General features: G+C 47.3%; 1 protein-coding gene and 1 pseudogene across 1 annotated transcript; both read left to right on the top strand.

The window, feature by feature from the left end:
* The first annotated feature begins 3,091 nt into the window (after positions 1–3,091).
* On the top strand, positions 3,092–5,403 carry MLNR (motilin receptor). The gene is given in 4 exon segments (XM_036832059.1): positions 3,092–3,816; positions 3,818–4,242; positions 5,041–5,182; positions 5,184–5,403. Coding segments are annotated over 4 exon segments (1,272 nt in total). The 5' UTR covers positions 3,092–3,331.
* Positions 5,404–9,591: 4,188 nt separating this feature from the next.
* LOC118884406 lies at positions 9,592–11,237 on the top strand (annotated as a pseudogene).
* The last annotated feature ends 9,514 nt before the right edge of the window (positions 11,238–20,751 follow it).

Raw genomic sequence — 20,751 nt, 5'->3', positions numbered from 1 at the left:
GCTTGAGCCAAAACATAACAAAAAGCCAGCCATCAATCTAATTCTCCATATCAGTATTCTATTTCCAACCAGATTATCAAGGAACGCTTGCTGAGCACCCACTATGATCAGAGTACTGTTCTCAGCTGCTGGGAACTGTAAAGAAAATAATGGTACCTGGTTCTGCAAAAGCTTATTCATTCCCGGAGTTAACAAATATTTGTTAAATTCTCACTTTGTACCAGGCACTAGGGAAAGATTAAAGCCTGCCTTCTGGAGCACGTGATGTTGGGAGATGGAGCGGGGCAGATAACAAACAAAGAGCTACGTAAATTCAATAGTAGGTCAGTTGGTAATAAGCTATACAGAGAAAATACAGCAGAGCAGGGGAGTGTCTGAATGGAGGGTGTGTAGTACAGAACAGTCAGAGAGGGTAGAGTTGGCATTCGTGAGCCTGATGGTGCAGACACTGTCTGAGCCCCAGTTAGCCTTGCTCAGAGCTGCTGTGGTGGTGGAGAGGGGTGAGGGAGCCTTCAGCAGAGGTGGGCAGACCACCAGGCCATGGAGCAGAATGGATAAAGGAAAGAGACTCAGGGGGCTGCAGCCTGTGAGAGCCAATGGGAAGGTATCAGGTGCTCCCAGGAGCATCACTTAAGTCAAAGAAAGAGACCACAAATTCATTGGCCACAGACCTCTGCCTTTGGGTTAGCAAAGCACCTGGGGGCCAAGCGGGAAGGGGACACTGAACTGGAGTCTAGCAAATGCCAGCCCGGTCCCCCCAGGAACCGGTACAAAGCTAGGTACCCCTCTCCCTCCTAGTTTCCTAAGGGCCTTGAAGTCACCTGACCTTCCCTCCCCATCCACCTGGGCCCCCTTAGGGAAAGGCAGGGCAGGGGGAGGAAGCCACTGGAGAGGAGAGGATGTTATTATCCAAGAGGACTGGACACTACCCAGAGGAGCTGTTTAATTCATCCAGCTGGACAATGCTTTACTCAGGCTGGATAACTGTTTCTTGCTACCCAGTAGGTGAGAGTCCAAGGCAAGTTCAGATCAACTAGAGATGGAGAAATTACATTTCCGCTGCTTAGGAGGAGGAGGGAAGGAGGGAGGGAGGAAAAGTGCAGACAGTGAATGCAGAAACTCTTTTGAGTTTTGCTGAAAACATGGAAATGATCCAGAAGAGGGAGAAAACTTGATGATGCAAGAGAGAGAGACACTTTGTAAAGTGATTTCTAGAATTTCGAGGAAACGAATGAAGTGCTGAGGGGCAGAGTTGACGTCAGGCACAAGTACCATCCACTCATTCATCTGTCCAGGGGGTGGATGAGGGGTGGTGGTGGTGATGGGAGCATGTAGTTCTCTTCCAGCTGTTTCTATTCTTTCCAGGAAATAGAATGCAAGGTCACCACCTGAGAGTGAGGATGGGGAGGAGGTCTTGGGGATTAAGGAGCGAGGAGGATGTACAAAAGAGTGGTTTGGAGGGCGAGAGAGCGAATTAAATAGGATAAGTATGAGGATGGTGGGAGAAAAGTAAGCATCCAGCTAGAGGTTGTGAATTTCAAGTGAAACAACTCAAGGTACTTGGGAGCCTGCACAGAGTAAGCAGAGGGTTCCACTTAACCAGGGTTATGGTTGTGCGCTCGTAAGGAGACAAGTATGACAACAGAGAAAAGAGCACGGGAATTGAGGGTGTTTTCCTGGGGGCGATTAGTATTGCTCTCGGATTTTAAATCCATTAAAGTGGGGAAGCGTGGACTTCAGGCAGGTGAGGGACAAGGAAAAGGTAGGAGGAGAAGCCGAACGGAGGTCCCAGTGCGGCTGAAGGATTGTAGGAGTTGAGGTATTAGAGAAAGTGAGCTAGAAAGACAGGGGGTGGAGGTCAGAATTTGGGAGGGCTGAAATTGAGATGAAGGCGAGCTCCCAGGTCCTGGTAATGATAAGGTGTAAGGGATGTACACAGGAACCGCTGCCTGAGATGGGGTGGAGGACAAGACCATTGATAGAAAGGAGAGGCAGGGGAATTGTGCAGGGGTGTGAATTTTAGGAGGAGTGCTTGAGAGAGTGAAGGTCAGGCACCAAAATTCTCAAGAATGAGGGTGAGCGATGGGGGAGGGGGCTGCAGAGGGCAGAGTGTGAGGAAGTTAGATTCAAAGGTAGGTTTTAGGACGGCTGGGAAGAGCAATCATGAGGAAGGTGACAGGTACCCCTCCTCGAAGCCCATGGCTCTGCCTGTAAGAGAGGACCACGGGGAACGAGGGGATGCGAGGCACTAGAGCAAAGCCTGGTTTCAGTTCCAGAAAGAGGAAGGGAACCTTGGGAAAAGAAGTTGAGGATTTAAACCACAGTAGGATGGGTGGGAAAACCACTAGAGGAGTGTCCATCCATAAGAGATAAAAAACTCAGTTCTAAGGACTTGAAGATTAAATGGAAAGCACAGCACCAAATACATCCTGAGCTCTCAGTGTCAGCTATTGTCATTAGGACCACAATGAATTGACTCATAAACCAGTTTTTAGTCTTTTCCCCAGAATTTTAGTTCTTTCTGGTGTTGGCCAATACTCTGCTTTATTACATTTATAGCATATTTTGTACACAGGAACAAAATAACAGACGTTTAAGTACTCAGAGGTAAACGTAAATACTTCAGCCTTGTTCTTTAAAATGAATAGACGTGGTCATATCCATAGATTTCAGAGTCATAGACATCGTTGAAATTACTCGGTCAACTCCGTCACCGCTTGAAAATTTACAGAAGAGGAGAACTGGCTGGGCAAGGCTGGGACTAATCCGAGATGATTCGGTTGTAGAGCCACGACCAGAACCCGGGAGGGGCTCTAGATTCTGGTCTAGGCTTCTCTCCTATTATTAGTATTGCGGCACCTTCCCCAACCGTCAAGACACGGCAGCCACCAGCCGAGGTCCCTCAGAAGGTCCCCCCTCTGAACCCAACCTACAAAAGAGCCCATGCTCCGCTGGGCCCAGGAACCAACCTCGCTGGGGTTCAGGAATCGCTTCCCGCGTCTGGGCGGGGCTCGTCCGCGGCGGCCGCCTCCCGCGTTCAGTTGGTGGGGAGGGAAGCGCCTGGAAGACGTGGAATACCACGGGCCTGGGAGCGGGAGCGGGGCCGGGGCAGGCCGGGCGGTGGCTGGGGGCGGGGACTGCGCGCCGCCCGGTTGGCAGCCCTCAAGGCGGACCCTGCAGAGCCGCGTTCCCGCGCGCGGTGCCGCCGGGCTCGGGCTGTGCAGGCGGCAGGGGTTTGGCGCGCCCAGCGCGCACCGGCCGCCGAAGGAAGCGCTTTGGCCGCGGGACCAGGCGCTAGGCTCCTGGCCCGGCCCGGGGGCGCGGCTCGCCCATGTGCAGCGCCGAGAACCGCAGCGAAGGCTCGGAGGGCGCGGGGGAGCCGCCGTGGGCCGAGCTGCTGCCTTGCGACGAGCGCCGTTGCTCGCCCTTCCCCCTGGGGGCGCTGGTGCCAGTGACCGCCGTGTGCCTGGGCCTGTTCGCCGTCGGGGTGAGCGGCAACGTGATGACGGTGCTGCTGATCGGGCGCTACCGGGACATGCGGACCACCACCAACTTGTACCTGGGCAGCATGGCCGTGTCCGACCTGCTCAGCATGGCCGTGTCCGACCTGCTCATCCTGCTCGGGCTCCCCTTCGACCTGTACCGCCTCTGGCGCTCCCGGCCCTGGGTGTTCGGGACGCTGCTCTGCCGCCTCCCGCTCTACGTGGGCGAGGGCTGCACCTACGCCACGCTGCTGCACATGACGGCGCTCAGCCTCGAGCGCTACCTCGCCATCTGTCGCCCGCTCTGGGCCCGCGTCCTCGTCACCAGCCGCCGCGCTCTGGGCCGTGGCGCTGCTCTCCGCCGGGCCCTTCTTCTTTCTGGTGGGCGTCGAGCAGGACCCCGGCCGCTACGCGGTCCAGGACCTTAACGGCACCGCGCAGCTCGCCCCCTCGCCCCGCGCCTCGCCGCCACCGCCACTCCTCGGGTCCTCGCGGGCGCCACCGCTGTCCCCGCCGTCGGGGCCCGAGGCGGCGGCGGCCGCGGCGCGGTTCAGCCGGGAGTGCCGGCCGAGCCCGGCGCAGCGGGGCGCGCTGCGCGTCATGCTGTGGGTCACCACCGACTACTTCTTCCTGCCCTTCCTGTGCCTCAGTGTCCTCTACGGGCTCATCGGGCGGGAGCTGTGGAGGAGCCGCGGGCCGCTGCGAGGCCCGGCCACCTCCACTCGGGAGAAGGGACACCAGCAGACGGTCCGCGTCCCGCGTATGTGGCGCCGCCTCTGTTCCAAACACCCCAACCCACGGTCCAGGCTGTGTCCCCTTCCCCTGGTCTCCCAGCCCTCGGCGCCTCTTCTGGCCACGTTTCATTCTGTCGTTCTACCCCAGCCTCCACCTGCTTCTCCTTCTAGTCTCCAGAGAAAACCATCTCCCGTCCTCCAGGGGGCTCTGGGTCACCCCAGGCGTCCCTTGAGAGTGGGATATCCGGGTCCTGTAAACAGCAATTATTTTCCGAAGCCTCTGTGATCAGCGAGCTGGGCTGATCCAAGATGGATAATTGCAGGCTCTTAAGCCAACTGCCTGTCTCTGTTTGATGCTGCAGATGTGGAATTACAGAACCCTGGAGAAGACGGGATAGATCACGTTAAGATAAAGTTTCTTTACTTAATGTTATGTTATCCTGAAGACTAAAGTGAATCATGCCCATATCAAAAAACTAAATAAAGATTGTGCAGACTTGTTGCAGAGTTCTTTTCAACCGAAAACAGAGAACATGTCTCCGAAGTGGGTTTGTGGAAGGAAGCCTGCCAGAACAGCTTGTTAGTAGAAATCGCTCTTTCTGGTTTATGTCAGTCCTTGATAGTAAATGTATGAGCCGAATATTCAGTTTTAAAGCTAATATCGATGCTGTCTGCAACCTGGTAGTTTTTCTGGGGGTGGGGATTTGGCTAGGCAAGAGTTTTATTTATTTTGCTGTTACTTATTACTAAAGAAGGTTTCCTGGGGATGCTTATTTGTTTTCGGATGCTTTAGCTAATTCTGGTGCCTATGTCTTGTTTTGCAGTGGTGGTGGTTCTGGCGTTTATAGTTTGCTGGCTGCCTTTCCACGTTGGCAGAATCATTTACATAAATACCAAAGATTCCCGGATGATGTACTTCTCTCAGTACTTTAACATTGTTGCCCTGCAACTTTTCTATTTGAGCGCGCCCCATCCTCTACAACCTCATTTCAAAGAAGTATAGAGCAGCGGCCTGGAAACTGCTGCTAGCCAGGCGGTCCAGACAGAGAGGTTTCTGCAGAAGCAGGGAGGCTGAAGGGGACCCTGGAGGAGACAGGGTTGGCTGCACTGAGACCAGTGCTAACGTACAGACACGGGCAACCAGCACGGCCAAACACAGCGCCTCATCCCATAGCTCTGGGACCTAAGGGAAAACAGGTCTGCACGAAGAAAAGAACTGCGAGAGGGGAACCGATGCTGTTAGGGAGAATTAGAAAGAGTGGTTGACATTTTGCAAGTTGGTCAGCAACTTAGCATGATTTTTTTTTTTTAAACAAAGGTATGAAATGTAACTGTACCAGTCTCTCTGGTTTTCCTTTCATGTACCCCCTTGAGGACGTTCATTTTATCCTCCTGAAATCCCACATCACAAAATGTTCTCTGGGGAGGCTTTGTAAGTCCTCATTCTTCGGCTCTGGGGAAATATGACCACTCATTTTCCAGTTAACAAGTGATCCAGAGAGATGCTGCCGCAAAAATTGTCACCTGTGAGGTCAGAGGTGTATTTTGTTTTATGTTTTGGATATAAATGTGATGGTGCATCTACAAGGAATCCAGGATAATGAGAGTTTTAATCCAAGAAATTACTTAATGCTTATATATGGCAGCAAAAAATGAAAGGAATTCTGGGTAGAGTCCAGTGTTCAGGGGTCCCGCCTCTCTCAGGCTCAGAGCAAATCATTAAGTTTAGGCACAGTACCCTCTTTCAGAACCTGGGTACGGAAGCCTGAGGGCAGGGAGCTGCAGCAGGATGTGGCTTCCACAAAGCGACTGTTGATCACATAGATAAGAGCTTTAATACGCCTTATTCGCCTCAGCTTGGTGGGATAAGCAATGATGGAACCAAGTCTGAGTCTGAACTCTTAAGAGCCTTACCCACTCCCACCCCGAGAAGCTGCACTAACAGAAAAAACGAGAGTCAATGGATGTACTCAAGGGTGAAAGAGACTGTGCTGGACATTCTGGCCAACGACTGTGTAACTTTGTTTTAGTTTTTACAGCTTAAATCATAAACCTGTTTTTGGAGGGCTGCTGCTGCCTCGCTGGACTCCAAAGGGCCTCAGTCAACCCAGGGTCTTATGAATGGCGCCCCCTGGAGGTAGGCAGGATACAACTAGGTCAGCTGTAAACTACAAATGGTGACTCCATAAACAAGGGTCCGCTCCACATGCTGACAAGGTCCTGTTGCTTTTTCATGTGATTGACTATGTACAGTGATGCCTTCAAGTCCCCTTGAAGTGTCCTAACACCCTGGCCCTTCCCTCAACTGGTGTGGCAGTGAAGAAGTCCCCCGTCTACACCGTGTTTCTTCCAACTTGGGGCAGTGGTCCCTAAACTGTGTTCTGCAGATTTTCAGGGAGTATTTGAAAAAAGGATTCTGTGGTCAAATATGGCAGAAGAACAGTGCACGCTGTACCCACCTTCCCAAGAGTCACAACACAAAATATCCCATCAGAGGCTCTGAGAAGTTGTTGCTGGGGACACTGATGGAGGGTCTCACGGTGCAGGTGCCAGCCTTGTGCCACAGCCACTCCCCTGCTTGGTGGCACTAAGTGGGGACATGCTGGAGATGCAACCACACAGTCTTTCTTCTCTCGGGAGTTCCTCTCTGGGACAGTCAGAAGCGGCTTCTTCCCTGTGGAAAATTGTGGCTAAGAAACTTACTGATATTTTATTTGCAGTATAATATTTTAGATATAGAAGCAAAGACCTCTCCTTTGAGTTTTCTCATTCAGGTTCTAGAAAAGAGGGATTTGCATCACACTTTCCTGTGACCTAGGTGTGTTCCCAGGTGTGGGCATGAGGAGGATCATCCTTTCTTGCCACTGGGTCCCTGAGATGGAGTATCTGAATTCCATCCCTCCTGTGGATCGCTGTGCACCTGTTTTCAGAATGCCGATCTTACCCATTAGTGGATTGTGAGATGAGTGGAGAGTGTCACGTTTCTTTATTGGGTTGCGAATAGAATAGAGAATCAGTGCATCACGAGTAGTAAGGCTAACTGTTGTGTTGTGAAACTTTTGTTTCAATTATATATTGGTGGGTATCTTTCATGGTTCATAAAATAAAATGTATTCTCATTGTGGGTCATGGTCAAAAATATTTGAAAAGCTGTTCTAAGGTCTAAAATTGTTCTCTGCCACAGAAGAAAGTGTCCTCTGGTGTTGACAACTGGCTATAAAGGGGAGGGGTGTCCTGGGAAGACTCGGGGTGGCCAAGTTAAGGATCACTGGAGAGGGATGGCCGGGCTGTGGGCCCCCCTCCGCCCTGGGGATGGTATCCTGGGTGCTGTGTCTGGGACCTCTCGTTGCCCTCGGACAAAGATGTGTGCTGGGTCCCTGCCGGGCTCCTTCTGTAGGCCAAGTCGCTTTTTTTAGGTGAGGCACCAACCTTGGGGAAGGGTTTGTGTTTCATTCATTCACTCCACAAATATTCACCAAGCAACTGCTAAGTGTTAAACGTGCATGTCAAAATACTCTAGAAACATTAGTCCATGTCATGGTGTTGAAATCAATCAACTTTTTAATGGTCTTTTTTGCCTTGAAATGTGTGATTGTTCATCTAGACTAACCTCAGATTCAGCTCACAGGCCAATAAAAGCACTCACATCGGATGGACCTGCAGAATTTCAGGTTAGTGTCATCTACACGACTTCCCTCCACCTTTCTACAGGAGACTTTTCCCCTTTTGAAGCAATTGCACAGCACCTCCGAGGACCCAGGAGTCCAGGGGACATGACAGCAATGTGTTCATGATGTTTGAAAGTCTGAACATGGCCTCTCCTACCATTTCTACCCAAGTAACAGTAACATTTGCTAGTATGTGGAACCATTCACATATAAGTATTAGTGATTGTACAAGTGCTTTAAGTGGAGCTTTAATAAAAGGCTTTCTTAAACGTAGCTGTGAGGCCATTTTCAATTGTGAGCCAACTTTCTAAAGATTCAGAACTCTAAATATTACAAAGAACCTAGTCAGCTCTGAGCAGCCTTCCAAAATCAGCATCCCCGCTCCTAGGAGCACAGGAACCTTTGTCATTGAGAGGCATGTGCTCTGTGGGTGGCATGCTTTGTGGCAGTCACTCAGCGTGTCCCTCACTCTATGTAAGCTACAAGGAGGTGACAGAGGCAGACTCTACTGGCCACCTTCTTAGGAAAACAACACACACACTTTTGAAAGATTAGCAGACGCTTGTGTAATAAAGGGCCAAAAAGTGCCAGCCGGACCAGGAGACCTGAGTGTGGGCAGTCAGGCGATGCTCTATGTGAATCTTTTTCACAGCACTTGGTCCGTCACATCTTGGGGACTGGTTCCCAGAGTTTGTAACTTGCTCCCTAAGGACAGACTGTGCTTTATCCCCCTTGGCATCTCTTGCCCACAGGTAGATATGTGTTGAACTCAACCGGACAGGGATCTTCACCCCAGTGGGTGGACAGAGATGGAGGCTGAGTAAGCAGATGACTGGGACGTCCATTCTGAGCCATCGGTCAGCCCGAGGGAAAGCACAGGACAGGGGCGAAAATGGCACACAGAGGGCGTGGGTGCTGAAGGGAGTAGAGGACAGGGCTCTGAGGAAGAGGAGAGGAGGGAGGCAAGGGCACCGGTGTAATCAGGAGTTGGAGCCTGCAGAGCAAATGAAGCAGGGTCTGGGGAGGCTGAGCCTGGGAGGCCAGCTGGGACCAGTTAGGTACTGTAATCCAGGCACAGGGCACTCGTGGGGTAGAGGGGTGACACTGGATCAGTAACACACCAGGTTCAGCACCTCCCATCACCAAGACGCCAGCAACCTCGTGGCCTCAGAACAGGGAACATGCCTTTCCCCATCCTCAATCCCCAGTGCCAGGCAACCCCACCTTATTTTCCTGCATCTGTGCCTTTGCACCCCACCCCAGCTCAGGCAGGCCCACAGCATGACGGGTCCAGTTTGACATCTCCTTTCCCTCATCTTTGCAGCGAGTGTGCAAGTCTCGAAAATGTTCCAATAATTCCTACGATTTACGATGATACAGAGATTTAAAAAAACTTAAAAAACATTTTTTGTTTTTGGAAAACCTGCAGTTTTCAAAGTCGTGGTGTCTTAATTTTACTATAATGGTTATACCTGTTCATAACTGGAACATACATAGGGCTCCACGTGATCTCTGTTTCTGTCTTACTTCCACAATAATTCATTACTTTGTCATTACAGTGATTATTAGCGCTCTTCCCTCAGGCTTTTTATTCCCCTCTGTAATTCTCTAGAGCGGTGGTTCCCAAACTTTGGCACGCGTGAGAATCACCTGGAGGGAGAGTTAAAACACAGCTTGCTGGGCCTCACCCCCAGAATTCCAGATTCCATGGGTCTGGGCTGGGACCCGAGAACGTGCCTTTCTCTCAAGTTCCCGGGGGATGCTGGTTCTGATGGTCTCGGGACCACCCTCTGGGAGCCGCTACGGTAGATGGTTGCTACAGAAAATGTGAGCCACAGGGCAGCGGCATGAGCATTACCTCTCGTCTTGTTCACATGCAGACTTTCAGGCCCCACCCCGGAACCTTCTGAGTCAGAATCTGAATTTTAACAAGAGCCCCAGGCGCTTCCGACGCACACTGAAGTTTGAGAAGCACCAATCGAGAGGCTAGACCGACGGCATCAGAATCTCTGGGGGTTGAACCCAGACGTGGTTTTCACAGCTCCTCAGGCAATTCCAATGTGCAGACAAGACTGCGAACCATCAGTAGGCTCTCCCTCACCGAAATCTCTTCCTTTCTCGCTCCACCCTCTCCCCCGCCCCACCCCTTTCCTCCCTTTCCCCGTATTTACCTCCGGATAAAGGAAAAGATACGAAGATAGTAAACAAAGATACTGCAGGTGGGTTTGGGCGGTGGATTCATGGGAAAGTCATTTATATTCCAGCAGAAAACTGTGGAATGACTGTGGTCCGGCGATGGCTCCCTGGCTCCTCAGCCCCCCGGTCCCCTTAACGTCTCCTGCCCACGCCGAGGTCCTTCCACGCGCGGGCCAGGCTGAGCCCACGCTTCCGCGACTGCTCCTTTCCGTCACCAGGCCTCCACCCTGTTTCCTGCTCTTCTAAACATCTTCTATTCTTCTTTTCCCTCAAGTCCTGACTGGCTCCGTGCGCTTTTCCTCAATTCCTCCAGAAAAGGCCTTCTCAGCTCTTCCTGTGGCCTTCTCGGGGGCGTGAGACCCCATGTCACCTGTGGCCCTGGCGGGCAGCCCCGGGACTTGTGCCTGGTGCTGGTTGCTGAGGTCAGCCGGGCGGGCGCGCCGGGCTGCGGGTCCCAGGGAGCGGGCCTTGACTCTGCGAAGTCTCAACCAGAGCTTGCTTCACGCTCCAAAGTCACGTCAGGTCTCCAACCTTTCAACGTTATCGTAACTGAGTCCCTAAAACTCAGAGGCCGCCTGCACACGGGAGAAGAGGAAGTCAGAACTCCAACATTTTAGGTCTGTTTGAAAGAAACGGGCTGCCAGGGGCCCGGGTGCGTGGCGCAGCGAGCGGCGCGAAGCGTGCGCGCCGAGGTCTGCCGTCTGCGCCTGCGCGCAATCTCCGCGCCAGCCCGGGCCGTGGGAGCCCCGGCCCTGCGGGGAGCCGCGTCCCGTCCCAGCTTCGCTCTCCGCGCGTCAATTCACAGGCGGACGTGGACAGACAACAACAGAAAACGGTGTTGCAGCAGCGGAATCAGCAATTTTGCACAGGGAGCTATGGGAGATGTTGCTTACTGTAGTTTGCCTGAAGTTGGGACAAAATTGAACAAACAAGAGGAGTTTGGTGCTTTGGAAAGTCTGAAAGCTGCTTGTCTACTCTTCTTCCTCCGTCAGAAGTAACTGAAATTAATGAAGCTCTGGCAGAAAATCCAGGACGTGTCCAAAAAATCTTGTTATGAAGATGATTGGCTGATCAATGTGACACTCAGTAACCCTTCAGAACTAGATGAACTAATGAGTGAAGAAGCATATGAGAAACACATAAAATCTATTGAGTGAAAATAGAACCCCTAAATAAACTAGTATGAAACAACTTAATCTAGCATAGTTGTCTTAAATTAGTTGTGGATAGATTTTTTAAAAAGCAATTTGTAGCAAAGGAAACTACTTGCAACATGTTACCAGAAGAAAATACCCCTTAACTTCCTAATGACTGCAGATAAACACTATGCATCTTTTCCACAGCACCCTATGATTTTTAGGCTAGGCTCCAGTTACAATACTCAGAATTCCTGAAATTATCTGTGGTAAAACTAGTTATAAAAATTATGTAATTCAAGGATAACATTGTTATCTTAAGCCTTATAACAGCTTACAGCCATCCCTGGATTGGGTCAAAATACTTAACGATCTTCCCATTGGAAATAACTGGCGGTGGAGAAGTTTTTGTTAGTTGTACAGTGTCAGATGAAGAACAATACTATCTTAATTTTGCAACATACTGTGTTTGCTGGTGCTATTTTTATAGAGTGAAGCTACAGCCTTGCAGGAAAATAAGAGAGAGTTTAATAATAAAATATTCAACTTAAAAAAATTAAAAAGAAATAGGCTGTAGAGGTGGTTTAGCAGGGGACAATAATGAATTCCATTTTCTTTTTTTAAATTGAAGTATAGTTGATTTACAATATCGTTAGTATGAATTCCATTTCAATTCATCTCTTTTCCAGTGACCCCATCCCGTTGTTGCATCCTCCCACAAGCACTGGGAAATAGGTCCCAATAGTCAAATCTTAAGAAATGCTGCAATACCATGGAAACTGGTTTTCTTTGGGGGGGGGGGCGGGGAGGGCAGGGAATTGCCCCATGGAAATTCTTTTTGACCATAGAGCTATTTTTTTTTTCCTCCCATTTTGTAACATTCCACAGAACACTCCAGTTTGAAATACGAGAGGGAAGTGTGGGTATGAAATCAGGGCTAATGATAAAGATTGGGGAGTCAACAGCTTAGAAGTGATCATTTAAACAAGTGGTTCTCAAACTTTAGCTTTCATCAGAACAACTGACGGGCTTCTTAAAACACAGATTGCTGGGCCCCACCCCAGAAGACCTGATTCTGTGTGCCTGGGCCCGGGCCTGAGAATGTGCATTTCTGTCTGGTTTCCAGGTGATATACTGCAGCAGCTAGTCCAGGACCACACTTGGAGAACCACTGATGTAAGTGATAGGAACAGATGACCTCTCCAAGGAGAAAGCTGAGAGAGAGAGAAGAAGAGGCTTAGGGTTACACGCTAATGTTCCAGCGCAGGCTGGAGAACTCACTGGACCAGGCAGAAGGGGCAGAAAAAGGGAACGGGATGAATTGATACTACCCAAAGGAAGAGAGTGTTAGGGATCAAGTACCCAGAGAATACAAAGAGAATGAAGTAGGGTTATTAGATAAAATACAAGATTACTAGTTCAATTTGAAATTTGGATGAACAACAAATGATTTTCTTTAGTATAAGTTTAGTAAGTATACATATGATGTACTTAATCCCAATTTACATGACTCATGATTTTTCGACTTAATGATGGTGTGAAAGTGGTACGTGTTCTATAGAAACCATACTTTGAATTTTGAATTTGATCTTTTCCCGGGCTACCTATGTGCAGTATGATCCTCTCTCGTGATGCTGGACAGCAAGCCATAAGCTCCCAGTCAGACCGTGATCACGACAGTAAACAACCTGTACACTTACAACAATTCTGTACCCAGACAGCTATTGTTTTTCCCTTTCAGTACAGTATTCAATAAATTACATGAGATATTCAATAACTTATTATAAGATTGGCTTTGTGTTAGATGATTTTGCCCAACTGTAGGCTAATATAAGTGTTCTGAGCACATTTAAGGTAGGCAGGCCAGGCCATGATGCTCAGTAGGTTAGGTGCATTAAATGCATTTTTGACTTATGATGTTTTAAATTTATGATGGGTTTATCAGGATGTAACCCCATCACAAGTCAAGGAAGATCTGTACTAAAAATATCATTCGTTATTTATCTGAAATTCAAATTTAACTGGACACTGTATTTTTATTTGTTAAATCTGGTATCCCTAAAAGAAGGGTAATGGAAAGGCCCCAGGGTTTGGCAAAAGGAAGGAACTTGGAGAGCCTTTCAATGGAGTGTTGAGGGCAGGAGCCAGAAGCTGCTAAGTTACAGAGGAAATGGCTGTGGAACAGGGCTGAGGTGGTCCTGCCTTGGGGCTTCCATGAAAAGGGATCCCAGCAGCTGAGTAAGGGACTTTGCTGCTGGTCCTGCCCTAACTTGTACCCCAGGCCAAGAACCAGTCTCTCTTGCTGTGGATTGTGCCCAAGCTCCTGGGAGCACAGGGCACTTGTGTGCTGAGTATTTGCAACTCACACTGATGTTCTTAAATCACAAAACTGAAGTAATGTGTCTGATTCAGAACCTCCTGAAACAGAGTATGTAATAAAAATGTGTTGAACTGAATGCATTTAATTTATATATAATCCATTCTTGGCAACTTTGAAAGGCCTTATTTATTTTTCTTTCTGCAAAGGTGTGGAGTAAGATAAAATTTTGTTAAGTGACCGATTAATTCACAAGGTTGAGGGGGGTGGTTCTCATTCTGGAAAAACGTATCTCTGTGTGACAATTGAGACCATAGATAATGAAGTAATATTTCACTGTATGTATAGAATCTGGCACCATGCCCAGCACGTAGTAAGGACTTAATAAAAGTACTTATATGTGTATAGAGAATACTACACATTTTGAGCAGGGAGAAAGACTGATTTCTTAAAAAGTTAGTGCATTGCAATATTATAATTGAATGTTTAATTACATAATTATTGCAATGTATTTATAATAATACAATGTACTTGGCACACTGTTCAGCATGTGGTAATCCTCAGTGTGAGCCAGCATTACTGTCCTCAGTTCATATGCTACTTTCCCTCGTTAGAAAGAATCAGTCTTTCTCCCTGTCCAGAATGTCCTCCATACACACAGTGGAGGCTGATCATGGAGTAGTGATGTGGTCAGGTATATACTGTGCCCAGTGAATTGCCTTCCAAAATGAAAGTCCTGCCCACCCAGCTTTTACAGAAATATTCCCATGGTATCTATACACTCTGCTCTTCATGGAAAGTCAGGGCTTGTTATTGTTATTGCATTGAGAACACCTGAGGAAGACCGTTCTCTTTTCCAACAGTCGCTGCAGGTGCTTATAGGATTTGACAATGTAATAGCTGCCCTTTGTCAGAGCATGGAAAAAGGTATACTAACTGAAGGAAATGGGCCTTCTTCAATAGGCAGGAGGATATTGTGCTTTTGAAATGTAAGTGGAGCTCTTGTAGGCCTTTGTTTTATATAAAGACAGTATAAAGAATGACACAGGCTGGAGGGAATAGCTTTATAGCTGGTCAAGCATTTGTGCTCTGTAGTACGTTAACAGATTTCTATTTCATTGGTTTCATTTGTCCTTCTTAAAAATGTCCCATCTTAACAAGAGCCGTTGGGGAAAAAAATCCAGCGACAAACTTCTGGCATCTTCTTGGCACCCAGCTGCTCGACTACTGTGTCACATTCATAAATGAAGTGATGGAAAATAGGGAGTTTTATTATGATTTCTGGTTTGAGGAAGCCACAGATTTGGTCACTAAACACGATAGTCAAATGAAACTTTGTGGGAAGTTCTGCAGGGCTTGCCAAGGTAACCTAGAATCTCAACTAACCTTTGAGGTTATTATAAACAGTCAATGTTCCAACAGTGGAGGACATTATTCAGTAACTTGGAGAAAGATTCCCAATCAGCACCTCAAAGTCCTCACATTAAGACACGGATCATCTCCAGCTCAACATGTCAGAGGAGCACTGTGCCAACACGTATAGAGTGACTTACCAATCCTGACACTCTCCGTGGAGATTCATTCCCAGAGGTTCAAGTGGAAAAAGAGGAAAAGATAAAGTGCTTCTGTCCACAATTTATGATGCTCTACAGCTGCCTGATATTTATGTATTTTTCCTAATGCTTCCATATTGCTTAAGGTCCTGCGGATTCTTCCCAGGATGAAGATGGAGAGGAAGCACGAATGCAAGCATCACAAAACACACCCCCAAACACAGACTCAACAGAGGTCAAGTCACGGGGCTTTGTGAACATAACTCTTAATACAAAACATGATCTGGATTTCATGAGACACACACAGAAAACTCTACACAATGTGTCAGAGCTTCCTAAAGTAATTCAGAAATCACTGAAAGTATCCAAGAAAATTTTTAAAGGTGACTTTTATTGGTTTATTAGGAGGCAAAGCTGTAAGGTACATGCAGGCCACTTAGTCATTGAAGGTAAATTTGCCAACAGGCCTCTCACCAAATCCATCAGCCACTGACCACTCACCTGTTGAACAGCCACAATCTGAACTTGCAGACTTTGAAGACTTCTGTGTTCTCCAAGAAGATGGTATTGAAAGTGCTGCTTTGAGATTCCCCCCTGGTGGCATAATGGCAGGGCTGAAGTCATTTGGGACATGATGTTTATTATCATTGATCTAATGACCAGGATTTGAGTTATCAGTTCTTTGAAGCAATAAATGTTGAGGAAGTAGGGAGTGAAAAGGGAGGAGAACACATTTATAAAGTGCAATGGTGCTTCTGACTTAAGTACATTATGTTTGGAGTACGTTGTTAAAAATCTGTAATGGCTGGTTGTGGAAGGTACCAGAAAGTGATAGAAGCCATGTGCTCACCTGAAGGGGATTTCAGTGTAGACTTTGTCCTCAAGGGAACGTAAGTCCACCCGAACTGGACATCAGCTTTTTAGCAGATGTACCATGAACACTGTTTCACAGGCGAGACAGAACCTGAGTTCGCAGATGTTGATGACTGATTTGTCTGGTTTTGCCTGTTTTCCTTTGGGTGTTTTTCCATAACCATATCTGCTTCCTCATCTTGATTTATATGCATAACCAGGGAAACTGGTCTTCTTGCAAAAATAGGAGTTTTGTGGTTTATCTAGGAAGAATACAGAAAATATTGCCTTCTTGTTGGTGAAGATGAACAATTTTGTGGTTTATTTCAATCTAATAAAATGTGGACTTTGTTTCAAAAATTAAACAAAAAAGCAGCACTGTAGAGTAACTGTCTACAGTACTTAGGCGGGATGAGGCGAGATAGGTGGGATGCACATGTCAGCCAAGAACATTCACCTTTGGTCATACAAGTGACCATGTAAATGTGAGTACATTATGTTTAAGTTGGTGTGTTAAGATATCACGTGTTGTTTTCTAAGTATGCAGATACCAGCTTCACTTCCCCCTTCATCCTCAAGGCACATTGAACTAAAGAATCCTCAAATTTGAACATTCTCTTTTTTTTTTTTTAGTTAATTAATTAATTTATTTATTTTTGGCTGCGTTGGGTCTTCATTGCTGCACACGGGCTTTCTCTAGTTGCGGCGAGCGGGGGCTGCTCTTTGTTGCGGTGCACGGGCTTCTCATTGCGGTGGCTTCTCTTGTTGCGGAGCACAGGCTCTAGGTGTGTGGGCTTCAGTAGTTTTGGCACATGGGCTCAGTAGTTGTGGCTCATGGGCTCAGTAGTTGTGGCTCACGGGCTCAGTAGTTGCGGCTCACGGGCTCAGTAGTTGTGGCTCACAGGCCCTAGAGCACAGGCTCAGTAGTTGTGGCAAACGGGCTTAGTTGCTCTGTGGCACGTGGGATCTTCCCAGACCAGGAATCGAACCTGTGTCCCTGCATCGGCAGGCGGATTCTTAACCACTGCACCACCAGGGAAGTCCTGAACATTCTTTTTGATTTAAATGAATTTGTATTCCAAAAAGGACAGAAGACAATTTACAAAAATGCCCCCAAATAAGACAAACATTAAGGAAATGGAGAAAGTAGAAACTAAGTAAAAACTAGTGTAGGTAACATAAGATTATAATACCAGAGAGAAAGTGAGGACACGAAACTCATGCCTTGGTGTCTGGTTAGGAAGGTCACATGATTCACAGGAGACAGGAGAGTTTATCCTGTGGGGACTCCAAGATGACATCCTATAAGCTAGAAAACCATAATAATCTTTACAGCATAATAATAACCAACAGTAATCTTTACAGCAATCAGCACTGAGTATCATAGGGCTTTTTCTCATCAGGCCAATGAGAAAAGTTATCCCACACTTGGAAAATGATAGAAGGTGATTACTTGATTTTTTTTTAATGCCTTTTCTATTATTAGAAAATAATATGGCTGCTTGAGTAAAAGCAGGACCTTGTCAAATGGAACTCTCACTTGATATTCTGGGGGAAGGCAAATTTGTTGGCACACCTTTTTTTTTTTTTAATTAATAACACAACTGATAAAAAACAGTGACAATTTATAGCCTGTGAGATGAGAGGTTTGCAGAAACTGATAAAGTATTAGGATTTTATAGCCTGGTAGAAAAGTTACCCCAAAGGTGTTATGGTTTAATCAGCCTGAAGAAAGTTAACTAGGCATATGGTATGGAGGGGGTTCAGAACAGGCTGCCCCAGAAAGTACCACTTCCACATGTGGATTATTTTGAACTGAAGGCAGTCAAGACCCAGCAGACTCAGGAAAAGCTTTTTACCTCCCTCTTAACTGCCTAAAAGAAATTAGAAAGGGGCCCTGTACCAGGAAGAGAGCTATTACCCGATATCACGTTTTCTTCTGAGAGACTTACCTGCACCTCTGGCAAACATCTGTTTACCAAACATCTGCTCTTCTCCTCTTCCCATGAATGGCCCTCCTCCATTTGAAGGCCCAGACCCTTGTCCCTTTTCTCAGCTCAGGGTGGTATATAAGCCTCAGTTGCCTGGCTGCCTTTTGAGTCTCCTATCTTTGCGGCTCTCCCTTACATAGTAATTAAAATGGTTTTTCTTTTGTTAATCTGTATTTTGCTACAAGGGCGTCTCAGCCAAGAACCTAGAAGAGTAGAGGGGAAACTGTTTTTCCTCCCCTACAGTATGAGCTATTTTACTTAGTCCTCTCCTTTCCAAATGTTAAGATCCCCATTCTTCAAATCCGCTCTGCACTAGGGCACGCTGCCATCACCAGAGGTTCCCTCGGTTCTGAGTTAAAGGAGGGGGAGTTGGTTGAGTTGTACTGGAAAACAAACACACTGATTTGTTTACATACTGACCACGGCTGCTTTTGTGACATGACAGAGACCCAATGGCCCAGAGTAAAATATCTACAATTTGGGCCTTTACAGAAAAAGTTTGTCAACCCCTGAATTAAAAAGAAACTTTGACTCCTGTTCCTAAACTGGTATGAAAATTTTGCTTTTCAATATCAGCTAATGTTGGTAGATGATGTGATGCCAAAAACAACTTATGGAAGCAACTCCACAGAGGGCCAAAATACTGCTGCTAAATACCAGGGACTCAGCATCTCCAGGGGTGGGTGGGGCCCAGGAATCCAGGTTTTAACATGGTCTCTGGGCAACTCACATGCACGTGCAAGTTTCAGACTCGCTGGGCCCTCTGGTCTAGACCGGCGGTTCTGTCCAGATTCTGCCTCAGCAGGTTTGAAGTGGGGCCAAAGATTTTGCATTTCTAATAAGCCCCTGAGTGATGCTGATGTTGCTGGCCCAAGGGCCTTAGTTTCCTTGCCTGTAAATTGGAGATGATGAAGATCTATATCATTGGGTTGTTGTGAGTATTAAATGAAGTGATGAACATATATATCCTGCTCCCACCCCTCTCAAGCTGTGTCTGCTTGATCAAGGTACTCAGGGTCTTGGTTCTTATAAGTAGGGGTAATAATAAAAATACCCACTTCATAATAAGGTTGCTGAAAGGAGTAAATGAGATAATATATGTAAAGTAGCCAGAATAGAGCCTGGAACATAGTAAATGCTGAGTAATGTAAGATACCATTATTATTACTATCACCATTGTTACATAAGCTGACTGATGCAAGCAGCTATTCCATCAGCATTAGTTTCCTCTCTATTCCCTCTTACCTGTCCTCTCATCCCTACCCCTCCCTCCAAATTCTGTTGATTTCTAACATGTCTAATTAGAGAACCTCTTCAGGCTGCTGATTCAGAAATGCCCAAACCCAATCCAGAGGATGCCACACTAATGGGGACCCTGACCCCATTTGGACCATGGTATCAGGCCCACTGCCTGCCCACTCCCAGGCTGCCTATGGCAGAGTGACCCAGGGTAACACAGGAAGTGGGCTTGCCGGTCCTTCCCATCTCATGGGGCACAGACGTTCTCAGGGTTCCTGGACAGTCTTACTTTGTAGCACATTAATCTATGTGGCACCAAGTTTACTTTTCTGAGGACACCATTAGGGACAATATATGGGAAACCTGAGAAGTCATTTCTCTTTGGCAGCACTACCCTCCATAACAAAGCAAATGTTCCATGAAGGGCATCTGGATTTTGTTTTGGCTTCTCTTTGCTTCTTTGGGGTTTTAGTGCTGCCAGGAACTGCCTTCCAAGAACTGCTTAGGAAACCTTAATTTCTGGATTCAGGGTGGTGTTTATGGTTACATCTTTGCCTGAAATGACCAAATTAGGACCAATCCTTTGTACAAGGGTGCACTGGCCACCAGGAGTCCCTATTGGTCCTGTGGCCGCCTTATCTCCAGGCATGCAAAAGACATGGTCACCGGTCATGTGTGCCTTCCACATACGAGAGCAAGACCGAGTGTGAGGTACATTTTCTTCTACAAGCCAGGTATTCAGTCTCTGCCAAACATCACCAGTATCAACAAATCCAGTATAGATACTATGTATGGATGATGAGCTCCATGGGACCTCAGCTTGTTTTGCTGTGAGAGGATTCCACACTGCTAGGACCAAGATTCCCAACCAACAGGACCTAGAATAAAAGGAAAAGATCTGGGTTATCTATAGAGAATAAGCAAATGAAACACAAAGTGGGGAGGGATACTAATTAATGATGCTGAGCACCTATTCTTTGCAGGAGCTGTGCTACTTGGAATCATTTAGTTTTCAAGAAAATTTGTGATAAACATATATCCCTCCCTCCCTTCCGCCATCCCCTCTATCCATCCCTCCTTCTTTCTTTCCTCCCTCCCTGAATAATTCAGTCAAAAAACCATTTGACAGGACTTCCCCGGTGGTCCAGTGGTTAAGACTCCGCACTTCCACTGCAGGGGGTGCGGGTTCAATCCTTGTTAGGGAAGTTCCACATGCTGCACAGTGTGGCCAAAAAAAAAAAAAAAGCCATTTGACAACCTCCCCTCCTCTCCTTTTCCCCTCCCTCCCCTTCCCTTGAAGGCAGAAGGGGCTGTAGAGGCAGCAGCACAGGGGCTGGGAAGCCAAGGAGGTAGCCACTGTGCTAGGGAGATTGGTCACATAGGGGGAATTGAGTGGGGAAAAAAAGAAAAAAAACTATATTGAGAATAATGGGAGCCAGGCTTCCCGCTGTTTGGAGAAGAGACTTGCAAGTATGGCAAGGGGGAAGGCTAGAAGAAACCCTGGTGTGCTAGACTGGAATTGAAGGTGTTGGTGTGAACTCTTTTAGCTAGCTAGCTATTGAGAGAGATACAGTTATATGAGT

This window comes from Balaenoptera musculus, chromosome 18, assembly GCF_009873245.2.
Source record: "Balaenoptera musculus isolate JJ_BM4_2016_0621 chromosome 18, mBalMus1.pri.v3, whole genome shotgun sequence".
NCBI lineage: Eukaryota > Metazoa > Chordata > Mammalia > Artiodactyla > Balaenopteridae > Balaenoptera > Balaenoptera musculus.
The sequence above is the reverse complement of the archived record's forward strand: the minus strand, read 5'-3'. Positions and strand labels throughout refer to the sequence as shown.